The 13,285-nt window shown below is 36.2% G+C and overlaps 1 protein-coding gene across 2 annotated transcripts in view; it reads right to left on the reverse strand.

Moving 5' to 3' along the window:
- The window catches only part of il1rapl2 (interleukin 1 receptor accessory protein-like 2), a 593,182-nt gene that overhangs the window by 22,727 nt on the left and 557,170 nt on the right, over positions 1-13,285 (reverse strand). For both annotated transcript variants that reach the window (XM_068213146.2, NM_001142584.1), the window contains 2 exon segments: positions 8,874-9,019; positions 680-820 (listed from right to left, as the gene is read on the reverse strand). In XM_068213146.2, coding sequence (XP_068069247.2) covers positions 680-820; positions 8,874-9,019 — 287 coding nt within the window.

Below are 13,285 nucleotides of genomic sequence, written 5' to 3' on the forward strand. Positions count from 1 at the left end.
TTATGTACAGTATTTAAGGCATGTTATAAATAACTGTATTTACTTTACAAATAAATTAACTGTAATCCATTACTTTACTTTTACTTTCTATTTTAATTACAGTAACTTGTTGCTTTGTAGCTAATTACACCTCACAAATTTGTTAGGTTTGGTTCACTGATATAAATAGTTAGCAATGCAAAGCATAGGTTTAAAATTAATCTAAAATTAACACGTGCATTACGAAGCATAGTTTCAAATATAACCACATTGGTAACATTTTTTATTTTTATTTAAATAACTATTATTTGTATTTACACTACGAAGGCATACTTGTGAAAAGGCCATGCATTAGAGATCAGATGGAGTCTAAGATAATGTATGATTTGCTGAATGAAGCAAATAAATAAAAGTAAACTGTATCATATTAAATTAGCTTTATCAACAATCCCCCTGGAAGCGAGGTAACAGTGAGAAAATATATTTAAGCCATTTTAATATAAAAAATAGATATTTTAATAGAAATAGCTTAATACTTAAACGTGAAAAATAAATAATTCTATTTATTTTGCATTATTTTAATTAGTTAAATAATAATAATAATAATAATAATAATAACTATTATAATAATAATAATAATAATAATAATAATAATAATAATAATAATTATTATTATTATTATTATTATCATTAGACATACCATCATCTGCTTCATCGCTGCCGAAGTGTTGTCTGTAGCACAGCATGATCTCCACATTATAGCACTTATAGATGGCGGTGAAGATCCCCAATAACAGCATGATGGCACCCAGACCACCAACCAGCTCCAACCTGTACATATCTACAAGAGAACAGAAACATACATCCTTAATGTTTATAATAATGTACAGAGAATGAGCAAGTCAAATGAAACATTTCTTCTTTATCTCTTAATGCAATTAAAAATACATGAGACAAATTTTGGACCATGTAATTGCCCTACTTCATCTGTCAGTTACATCAAACAGCATTTGACATATATGAACACATGGACATTCAGATCAGGCTTCACTTCACAAGGTCGAGAACAAAACATTCACATGTATGTGATGTCCAGCTTTCAGACAGTTGATACTAAGATTGAACATTAATTTGAACATGTACACCATTAGCCTATAACAGACCTGTCAACCCTCCCGTTTTTCCCAGGAGCCTCCCGTATTTTACAGTTATATCCCGTTATCATTCCATAAAGGTATTTTCCCATATTTCTTCCCGTATCTTTCTCTGAAGAGTGACAATAAACAGTTAAGAGCTGATCCTCCCTATAAGCAACCTACTGAACCATCAGGGGGCGCCCCTCACTCTTAAATGTGAATCTGTTCTGTTTTTTCATTTTATTTAGGCATGAAAACACGGTGAAATAAATATAAAACGGCAGGATTTCCTTCGCTTTCATTACAGGTGCTGTCGCCCCTCCTGTGCAATCCTAAAAACAGTAATGTAGCGGTGTGTGGTTGTCAGCTGACGCGCTACATAGTGATAAATAGACTCTGTTTCCCAAACAGATTCTTTACATGTGATTTGAAGCGTAGTGAAAGTCTAGGTTTTCGGTGCTGTTTAAGCAGACATATACACATAATTAATAATAATAACATCTTAAGATGGCGATCTTGCTGTTTTTTTTTTTAAACACAACAAATTTTGTCCTAAATGCACATAAAAAGTTAGGAAACAATCGAATGCTTTCATCATAACATTAGATGTGTGCATTTTTAAAGTGACACTTCTGTTATTTAATGTAATCAAACAGAAAATCCAAATAAATGAGATTCATTCGTTGCACTTTAATCAGAATGTGTGAGCTATACAGTGAAAAAAAAGGTTAATGAGATTTGATAACTTGATTCTATTTCTTGATAATAGCTATTAATTTTTATAATATGAACTGTTTGCTAATTTATTGGGGGGTGGATTGTTATCCCCTATTATGCTGGGCATATCCCTTATTGTCACATCCCAATGTTGACAGGTATACATTATAGCCCAGCAGGCACAGGACGTCAACATGACGGCAGATTGACATTGTACCCCAACGTCGTGAGGCATTAGATTTTGTTTGGAAATAAAAATCGGGTCTGAACCCAATGTCAGGCCGATGTCAATGCCCAACGTCAGGCAGAAATTGCATTTTGGCTACTTTCCAACCCAACCTAAAACAACCAAATATCAACGTCTAATGATGGTACAGCTTGATGTTGTGTGGACGTTACCAATATGACATCTACCAAATGTTGGATTTTGGTTGCCATTCCCGACAAATAAATGTCAGTATTTGATGTCAATATGACATTGGTGTAAGATGTTGGCTTGACATTGGATTTTGGTCATTTTCAACACAACCTAAACTCAACCAAATATCAACGTCATTTTACGTCATTAATGAACGTCAAAAAAACATTGTCCTTAGACACTGGTGATCTAAATCTAATAATCTAACCTATTAAGGTCTTATGACGTTGTGGTTTGTTGTACTTTGGCACAACAAATATACAACGTACAACAGAAAACCATACACTACGGGTCAAATGGTTGGTGTCTTACAACAAGGCAGCATTTACACTGTGTATAATGTAATTGAATTTTAAATAAGGGTTTCTGTTCGAATACTTAATTTAACTAGCAATCATTACAGACTTTAATGTCACACAGTCATTCAGAAATGAGTATAACATGCTGATGTATGCTGTAAAGTGATTTTCCACTTCAGTTTCTACATTTATATATGCATTATGTATCTGGATTTCTTACTTCAGGCTGTTTGAGTGAACATCATTCACAGCTGAATTTCATAAGCTAAATCTTTAATGAAGACAAAGGATGATAAAGCCCTTCTTTTAAGCACACAGTGGAGTCTATTTTAGCTACACTTTATATTCAGTTATGTTGGCATTAGTTTACTTTGATTCAGTTTACAGTAATTAGGGCCAGACAGAATTTGTAGACTTGTTTCTATTTCAATTCAATTCAATTCAGCTTTATTTGTATAGCGCTTTTGCAATGTAGATTGTGTCAAAGCAGCTTCACATAAATGGTCATAGTAACTGGAACAGTGTGGTTCAGTAACTGGAACAGTGTTGTTCAGGTTTTAGTGTTTAAGTTCAGTTCAGTTCAGTTTAGCTCAGTTCAGTGTGATTTAATCATTACTGAGAGTTCAAACACTGAAGAGCCAATTCATCGATGCGTAGCTCTACCAATCCTGAATCATGCAATCCTGAACATATTTCTTCACAGATTTTTGAAACAAATCTGTGTAAATGTGGAATGATTTTGAGTGTTGATTCATTCATTTTCCTTCGGCTTAATCCCTTTATTCATCAAGGGTTGCCACAGCGGAATGAACAGCCAACTTATCCAGCACGTTTCACACAGTGGATGCCCTTCCAGCTGCAACCCAGTACTGGGAAACATCCATACACACTCATTCACACACATACACTATGGCCAATTTGGTTTATTGAATTCACCTATACCGTGTGCCTTTGTACTGTGGGGGAAACTGTGGAGGAAACCCACGCCAACATGGGAGAACATGCAAACTCCACACAGAAATGCCAACTGTCCCAGATGGAACTCAAACCAGCTGTGAGGTGACAGTGCTGACAACTGAGCCACTGTGTCACTTAAGTTTAGAAGATGAAAACTTTATATAGCATAGCTTTTTTTTCTTTTACATCAATTGTTTGCAGAATGTCTTTATGGGGTGGTTACCACCCCCACCCCCTACCCCAATTTTGTTTTTTACTTCTTAAATACCTTATATATTATTAAATTGACATTGTTAGTGCATTCAGTTTCTGTGTGGAGTTTGCATGTTCTCCCTGACTTTGCGTGGGTTTTTATTCCGGGTGCTCTGATTTCCCTCACAGTCCAAAGACATACGGTACAGGTGAATTGGGTAAGCTAAATTGTCCATAGTGTTTGAGTGTGTGTGTGTGAATGTGTGTGTGGTTGTTTCCCAGAGATGGGTTGAGGCTGGAAGGGCATCCGCTGCGTAAAAACGTGCTATATAAGTTGGCGGTTCATTCTGCTGTGGCGACCCCGGATTAATAAAGGGACTAAGCCGACAAGAAAATGAATGAATGAATGTCAGTGCATTCACAGGCCTCTCTATTATATAGTGTGTGTAAACAACATGTGAGCAGAGTAGTATATCCAAATTAATAGTATTGGAAAAACAGTAGATGAGATGTACTCAGATGACCCACAAGTGCACATACGGTTGACGCTTTACTATCCAATGACACACTAGGTCACACTAGAATATGTATGAATTGGAGTGAAGTGAACTGATGCTGGTAGGTCATGTGATGATAAATGCTGAATGTTGAATGTCTGAATTTCATTCACACTACTCACGATCATACTATATGGGTTCTCCAACCTTATTTTACATGTAGGCTACTTTTTAAAAATTGAAAGTGGCAAGAGCTACTCATGTCTCAGTCACTGAATCTTAAAAATGTACTCTCACTGGCCACTTTATTAGGTACCTCTAACTAGTACCGGATTGGACCCCCTTTTGCATGCATAACTGCCTTTATTCTTTGTGGCATAGATTCAACAAGGTACTGGAAAAATTCCTCAGAGATTCTGGTCCATATTGACATGATAGCATCACGCAGTTTCTGCAGATTTGTCGGCTGCATAACACTGGTCCTGTTTTGAATCTGCCACTATGGTGACACATGGTTGTTTGCAGCTCTTTTGAAAAGACAGCTGGATCTCATTTGAATTTAAAGCAACAATAAAAATTATGTGTGGGATATTTTGAGCTGAAACTTCATACACATTCTAGGAACCTCGGAGACTTAATTTACATAATAAAAACGGGCAAAGTAGGTCCCCTTTAAATGTAATTTTTCAATATCACTTTAGTGAACATGTTTATTTATTTAATAATCATTCAAATGTAGGATAAATATAAATATAAGTCCTATAAAAGATTGGGAAAACAAATTATGTGTCCGTACAAAGATTTTAATTTGCTTTCAGATTAGGAGTGTCAGGGGCGTAGCACGAAATTCTGGGCCCTGTACCCTCTCAATGTCAGTGGGCCCCCTACACATTTTTTAAAAATTATTTAAATATAAACATGCACAAATAGTGTTTTAATCTATAATCAAATAAAATTATAATAATGACTGGTTCTTTCATTCACCACCATTGAGTGCTGCTTCTGCTGGTGTGTCGGAACCACTGGTTGTTTCTGAAACTGGTTAATGTTGGCAACCTGACGTTAGCTGGCCTGGCCCATAATTTACTTACAGCAACAAGCAGCCTGGTTGACAAACTAAGCTAAAGATTTAACATTAGCATACATACATTACAGGGCTCGAATTTAACTTTTTTACTTGGTAGCACTGGTGCTCCCAACTTCAAAAAGTTAGGAGCATCCCAAAAAATTTAGGAGCACCCATTTTCTTTTTAGTTATGCGCCAATGTTGATTCCTAATGGACGATTTTGATTAGCACATGTACATCTCGGAGATGTCTATTTGACGTCTGCATTCACATCTGCAATACATCTACAAGACGTTTCCTATCAGATGTGAAATAGACTTCTATTAGACATCTTTAAGATGTTTGCGATTCAGAATGTGTGTAAAACGGACATCATACAGACGTCTGCCAGACGTTTTCTGTTTTTAAAATCCCGATTTGGGCTTTTTGCGCAGCATGATCAGGCTCTAGACTCACTGCATTACTTGTTTGCCGCCGGCTGCCGTCTATGGGCGGACTAAACCATTTAGGGGGGGGGGGGGGGTGTTATCAATATATTTTGAAATATATAATGACATTGACATCAATTGGATGGGCCAATTAATTCGAAGTAGGCTACAAAAAAATTAAAAATAATAAAAAATTGGTGGGGTTTCAAAGGGCCCTCTCCCTAGACGGGGCCCTGGGTAGTCAGGTCCACTTTTCCCCCCACTACCACGCCCATGAGGAGTGTCTGTCCTTTTCTGCTGACATCAGTTTGTCAACTTCAGCAGAAAATATACTTAACCACATCCCCTTTTACCATTAGTTTGCTATGAGGGAATGATGTGCAAAAAGCCCTGCCTCTTACTCAATATTTAAACCGGAAGTACATCAACATAGTAAAATAAAAGTCTCAGCAGTCTCAGTTAACATCGACTTTAAGTTTAGAAACAAATTGAGTCTTCTGCTCCCTTGCCTCACAGTGCTTTGGTCCAAATTCCTGCTTTCCTCTGTTACATCATCTACACACCCACACACACGTCTGGCGAAAGAGAACAAAGTCAATAGTTGTGTAACTCAGTTAGTAACGCTGCTGTCAAGGTTGTTTCATTCACTTAAACATCGGATGACGTGATTAGCTTCTCTTTAATATGGATAATGGCAATGTAGGCTATTTTACGATTACTCTGCTCTGTTAGCAACAATAATGTTACCTGCTTGATAAATAGTATTGTCTAAAATGGAAACAACTGCTATTGCAGCACAAGCACAACAGCTTGAATTTTAGCATTATCATTTGTTCCCCCTTCAACAATTACCCTTAAGAGATTTTATGATCATTGCTTCCCCAACTGTTAGATGAAATTTACAGCCTTGATTGGTCGACTGGCCTGGAAAGTGGAAAGAGTGCAGCACAGCATTAAAATGGGCATGCTAGCTTCCTATATTTCTGTCAATGTCTCCTAAAACATAACTCACTTAATCCCCGATTAATCAGGGGTTGCCACAGTGGAATGAACTGCCAATTACTTTGGCATATGTTTTATGTGGAAGATGCCCCTCCAGCGGCAACCCAGCACTGGGATACACTCTCTCTCTTTCACATAACAAACATTTAGTTTATATTTAATTTGCCTATAGTGTACGTCTTTGGACTACAGAGGAAACTGGAGAACCCAGAGGAAAACCACATGAACATTGGGAGAACATGCAAACTCCACACAGAAATTCCACCTGGCCCAGCCAGGACTCGAACCAGCAACCCTCTTTTTTGGCTCCTATACAGCTTTGTGCAACCAATTACACAATTGTCCAACACAGGCTCATTGGGAAAATGTGCCCAGGTTTACATTTCTGAGAACCAACAATTATATCCGTCGGGATACGTAATAGCTATATTTTTGTGTATTGTAATGTGTATTAATAAAGCGCATTTATTGTGTATAGCCATGCACCCAATGTGCTTCACAATCATGAATCATGGGGGGGGTTGATAGGTCTCTCCACGACACCATCAGTGTGCAGCATCAATTTGGATGATGTGACGGCAGCCATAGGACAACAGCGCCAGTGCGCTCACCACACACTAGTTATTGGTGGACTAGAGAGACGGTGATAGGGCTAACTCAGTGGATGGGGGTGATTGGGAGGCCATGGGTAAAGACCGATGGAACAAATTTGAACAAGACACTGGGGTTACACGGCTACCCTTTACAAGACATGCCATGGGATTTTTAATGACCACAGAGAACCAGGACCTCAGTTTAACGTCTCATCCGAAAGACAGCACCCATTGACAGTTCAGTGTCCCCTTCACTTTACTGCGGCATAAGGACTCACTCAAACTGCAGGTTGAGTGCCCCCTGCTGCCCTTACTAACACCAAAAGCAACCTAGTTTCTGCCATTCAGGTATTAACTAAGCTCAGCTGCTTACTTTAGTGAGCAACTGGTCTTTGGCTGCAGGTTGATATGGCTGTGGCATTTTGTGTGTAAAATGAATGCTACAGTGCGGATTCGCTCACCGCTTACATCCATATGGACAGCTTTTCCAGTGTGATTGATTTGATCAGTAGCTAACCACAAATGGTGGCAGACTTGGGAGGTGGAGCAAGGGAAACAGGGTTAGAGTCGGGTGAAGGACACTTTCAGAAACAAGGAAAAATGAAACCCTAAACATAGAGCAGTGTGATGCTGTTGCCACGATGGCTTCACAACACTATTGGTTGGGTTGCCTGTGCCGACAGTACTGTATTTGAGATTGTCAAAAACAAAACTGCAAGAAAGCGTAGTCTAGTTTACATATTTCTCTTTTCTCAAAAATGTAGCCCTGGGCTAATAATTCCAGTGAGCCTACGATGCAATTGTCATGGACACGTGTTCTGGAACTCTGCCTTCTTTAATGTGTGATTTCTTCCTCCAGATGTGTTTCCACAGGGGTCAGGCAGGAGAACAAAATCCCAAACAACAACACTGGCCACATGGATACACTAGAAGTGGAGCAGCAGAGCTGGTGCAGATGTATCCGCACCTGTACGATCGCTCACAGAGAAATATTACAGACTTGGAGGAGGGCAAACACCAAATGAGAAGCCGACCTCATCTTTTCTATGAGTTTACACACACCGGCAGCACTATTTGGTGTCAGTCCATGGCAAACAGAAAAACAATATAACAATGTGAGGTGTCACGGTGGCACTTCTTGTGCAACAGGCTCGGGAAGATAGATGTTTATGGAACTGTTTTTCTCACCAATGGCCATTGTTGTGACGCATTTACAGCACCACCTATTGCAGCGTGGGGGTGTTCGAGTAAAAACTACCTTTTATCCTCAAAAAAAGAACCAAAAAGAAGTTTGTTTGAAGTTCACCGGGGCCTTTACCCAGAGAGCATCTCCAATTAATTAGAGCTTTGATATTTTTAGGAAGAAGCAGAGTCAATCAGGAAAAGAATAAAGGAGTATACATAGAAACAAACCTACGCTAACTTGTTTTCAGCTCAGCTCAAGTTATCGATGGCCATTAACCACTGGGAAAAACCATTGGGTTAAAAATGTAATTAAAACAAAATGACCCAGTCGTTGGGACTGTCATATGTCCACTAATTTTAAATTGAAACAGCCCAGTACATAGTTACAAAATGTCTGATTTACCTTTTTTCTGCAGGATGGCACTTCCACTGCCACGACCGATGTGGTTTTCTACATTACAGGTATAGTTTCCCATGTCAGTATCCTCAACAGCGTCAAAGACGAGAGACAGCTCCACTTCCTTCTCCCCCAGAAACTCTCGCACCACCCTGCACAACACAAACAATGCACATGTTCAGATTAGCATACTCACACACTATACAATCTATTTCGGCCGAATGCAGTGTATATATATATATATATACATACATACATACATACATACATACAGTTAAAATCAGAATTATTAGTTCCCCTTTGAATTTGTTTTTCTTTTTTAAATATTTCCCAAATGATGTTGAACAGAGCAAGGGAATTTTCACAATTTGTCTGATAATATTTTTTTCTTCTAGAGAAAGTCTTATTTGTTTTATTTTGGCAAGAGTAAAAGCAGTTTTTAATTTTTTAAACATCATTTTAAGGACAAAATTAGCCCCTTTAAGCTATATATATATATATTTTAAATGTCTACAGATCCAACCATTGTTATACAGTAACTTGCCTAATTACCCAAACCTGCCTAGGTAACCTAGTTTACCTAAGTCTTTAAATTTAAGCTGTATAGAAGTGTCATGAAAAATATCTAGTAAAACATTACTTACTATCATAATGAAGATAACATTAATTAGTTATTAAAAATAAGTTATGAAAACTATTATGTGTAAAAATGTGTTACCAAAAATGGTAACACTTTATAATAACTACACACTATGTATCATTTACAAAGCATTAGCATCTAGTCTAGTGAATTCTTTATTTGTTATGCATTAACTCTACATTAATAAACATTAGTAAGCAGTTTATAACTGCAGCTACAAATGCTGTATTCTTGACTTATTAGCACCTATATAATGTGCTTAATAACTGTATTTTCATACTTAGTTAATGATTTATTTTTCATTACTAAAATAAGTATTACATTATTTACAAAACAGTTGTATTTAAGAGTAGTTGAGGGTTTTTAGGATCATTCACAATGAGTTAATAAATGATTAATAAACTATTGAAATCAACATTTAAATATCTTATTATTCAGGCATATATTCATAGTTAACTAATATGTTAAAAAATGTTTTATTAACTGAACTTCACGCAGTTTTGTGACCTAATCTAAAGTGAGAACTATTCATGCTTTATAAATCCCTTATTAATGACTATTAAAGGCTCAGGATCAAATGAACAATAATCTTTGGAATCTTTTCAAAAAAGCAAAATTACTGTAAAGTTTAAACATTGCTGAATAACAGGAGTGTCAAAATACAACATAAAACTGGATAAAACAACAACAACAATATGATAATTTAACAATATAGTAAGATGCAATGTTTAAACTTTACAGTGATTTTATTTTAGATAAGGTTGCAAAGAATATTTTTTCATTTGTAGTACAGTTTCATTTGTGTATAATGACATTTCACCTGTTTAGAGTTTAACTGAGCCTTTATTTGTCATTTATAAGGGATTTATAAAGCATAAATAGTCATCACTTTAGATTAGGTCACAAAACTGCATTAAGTTAAGTTAATAAAGCATTTATTAACATATTAGTTAACTATTAATATATGCCTGAATAATAAGACATATAAACGTTGATTTCAATAGTTTATTAATCATTTACTAATTCATTCTGAATGATCCTAAAAACCCTCAACTACTCCTAAATACAATTGGTTTGTAAATAATGCGATACTTAATTTAATAATGAAAAATAAATTATTAACAAAGTATGAAAACACAATTATTAAGCACATTTTAAATATGTTTGTTAGTCAAGAATACAGCACTTGTAGCTGCATTTAAAAACTACTTACTAACCCTTATTGATGTAGAGTCAATGCTTAACAGATAATGAATCCACTATTGCTAATGCTTAATAAATGATTTATAGTATGTAGTTATTATAAAGTGTTACGAAAAAATCTTCTCTCTGTTAAACAGAAATTGGGGAAAAAAATGAACAGGGGGGTGAATAATTCAGGGGGGCTAATAATTCTGAATTCAACTGTAAATATATATATATATGTATGTATATATTAGTCACCGAACAGCTTTAAAAATAGATAGATAATACGTTTAAATTCAATGGAAATATTGGAAAGACAAACTACAAAATTTCAACATCATTTCATATTTTTTTTTGTTTTTCTTGAATTTTCCTATTTAATATTTTTTTCCTAACATAAAATACTAATTTTGGATGAGTTATTTTGCTAAATTATCTCTAGATTTGGCATCAGTACTGACTAAACAGTTGACTTCCGGAGGAAACCCACACCAACACGAACATGAACATGCAAACTTCACACAAAAATGCCAACTGTCTCAGCCAAGACACAATCCAATGAACTTCTTGCTGTAAGGCGACAAAGCTAGACTAAGCCACTGAGCCACCGTGCCGCCTATAACAGGAGAAAACATGCTAAATATTCAGATTGGAAATTACAGGAATAAATTAGTGTTGTACTGTTAAGCTTTATTTTGTAGCAATTAAATGCAGCCATTAAAAAAAAAAACATAAAAAGTGTTACTTTACCAAATGTCCCCACAACTATAGCAAAACAAGTAAATTATGACTTTGTAGGGACTTTATTTGGTCCCCATAAGGATAAAAGCTCATATGTCACCCATTATTAAGCATCCTAAAAATATAATGATGCAGATTGTTTCCTTTGTGTGTTGGGTTTAGGGGATATAACAAACAGTATGTACAATATACACTCATCCACTTGTTGATGCCAAATTCTGACTCTACCATCCAAATGTCGCAGCAGAAATCGAGACTCATCAGATCAGGCAACGCTTTTCCAGTCTTCGAGTGGTTATTTGAGTTACTGTTGCCTTTCTATCAGCTCGAACTAGCCTTCTCCTCTGACCTGTGGCATCAATAAGACATTTGCACCCACTGCCGCTCACTGGATGTTTTCTTTTTTTGGGCCATACTCTGTAAACCCTAGAGATGGTTGTGCGTGAAAATCCCAGCAGATCAGCAGTTTCTGAAATTCTCAGATCAGCCCGTCAGGCACCAACAACCATGCCACGTTCAAAGTCACTTAAATCACCTCTCTTTCCTATTCTGATGCTCGGTTTCAACTGCAGCAGATCATCTTGACCATGTCTACATGCCTAAATGCATTGAGTTGCTGCCATGTGATTGACTGATAAGAAATGTGGGTTAACAAGCAGTTGAACAGGTGTACCTAATAAAGTGGCCTTTGAGTGTACATATTACGTCTATGGTAAGTGCCCATAAATATAGCTGTAAAAGTGTTTGAATATAAATATATATATTTGTGTGTGTGCGTATAAGCCTATATATATACACACACTTGTACAGCTATATAAAAATTTCCTTAATATATGAAATACCCAGATGGAGTACTAAATTTGCCAGAACAGAGCATGCTGTGCAGAATACTATATCCCACAATGTTCTATCATCGACCTCCATTTCCAGTGTGACAAATGAACCGGAACATCAGCAGTAATTTGTTACATCTCCTTCTTGACTCATTATTTGATTAGACAGCCAAGAGTTGCAATGATATTACTCAGAACTGGCTTGAGAATACGACTCTGAGAATATAACGTCAGTCTGATCTTAATGTCAGCGAATCTTCATCTAATGTTAATCCAGATTCAAACAAGGCGACATATAATATCTTTACAGAATAGACTGAACAAATACGGCCTTCACGAGAAAGCCTTGTGTCTGCCGCTCACTTTCATATTTCAGTCAGAATATATTCATACTTTTATCTCTTTCGAGACACTTCCCCTCAATATTTTTAAAGGTCTTTTGAATGGCTCTTTTTCTTGGATCTTGCTGTCGCATTAAGACTCTCCTCCATTTGAACATACTGTATGTGGAACTCAGTCAAAACAACGCTGGCACTACAGAGACTCTCACTATTTAAAATAGATTCTTTTGTGCTCCGGGAAGTAAAGAGAGGCTTTTGATTTTGGAAAGAATATTAGATTTTTTGGAAGAGATTTGAGGATGATGGCTCAATGAATGTTCATTTTCTGGTGAACTATCATTTTAAAAGACAAAAAAGTACATCTACTGTATGCTACAAATGGGAGATGTCAAGTAAACCAAATCAAACATGAAGAAAAAATCAATCATCCATGCTATATTTAAGTATGAACACACTCTAATTGTTTAATGATATAAATTTCAGCAAAAAACTGACCAAAACTGTGATGTTTAACGGTCATCTAAGTAATTAGTTTATCAGATTAAATAAATTACAATGGACATTATACAAGTATATGGTAAAAGACATACACAATAAGAAATAAAGATAACTTTAAGCAATTTGGTAAACAAAAACAGTATACAATACATCTGCATGATTAGACAATTATCAAACCTA

The sequence above is a fragment of the Danio rerio genome, chromosome 14, assembly GCF_049306965.1.
Source record: "Danio rerio strain Tuebingen ecotype United States chromosome 14, GRCz12tu, whole genome shotgun sequence".
NCBI lineage: Eukaryota > Metazoa > Chordata > Actinopteri > Cypriniformes > Danionidae > Danio > Danio rerio.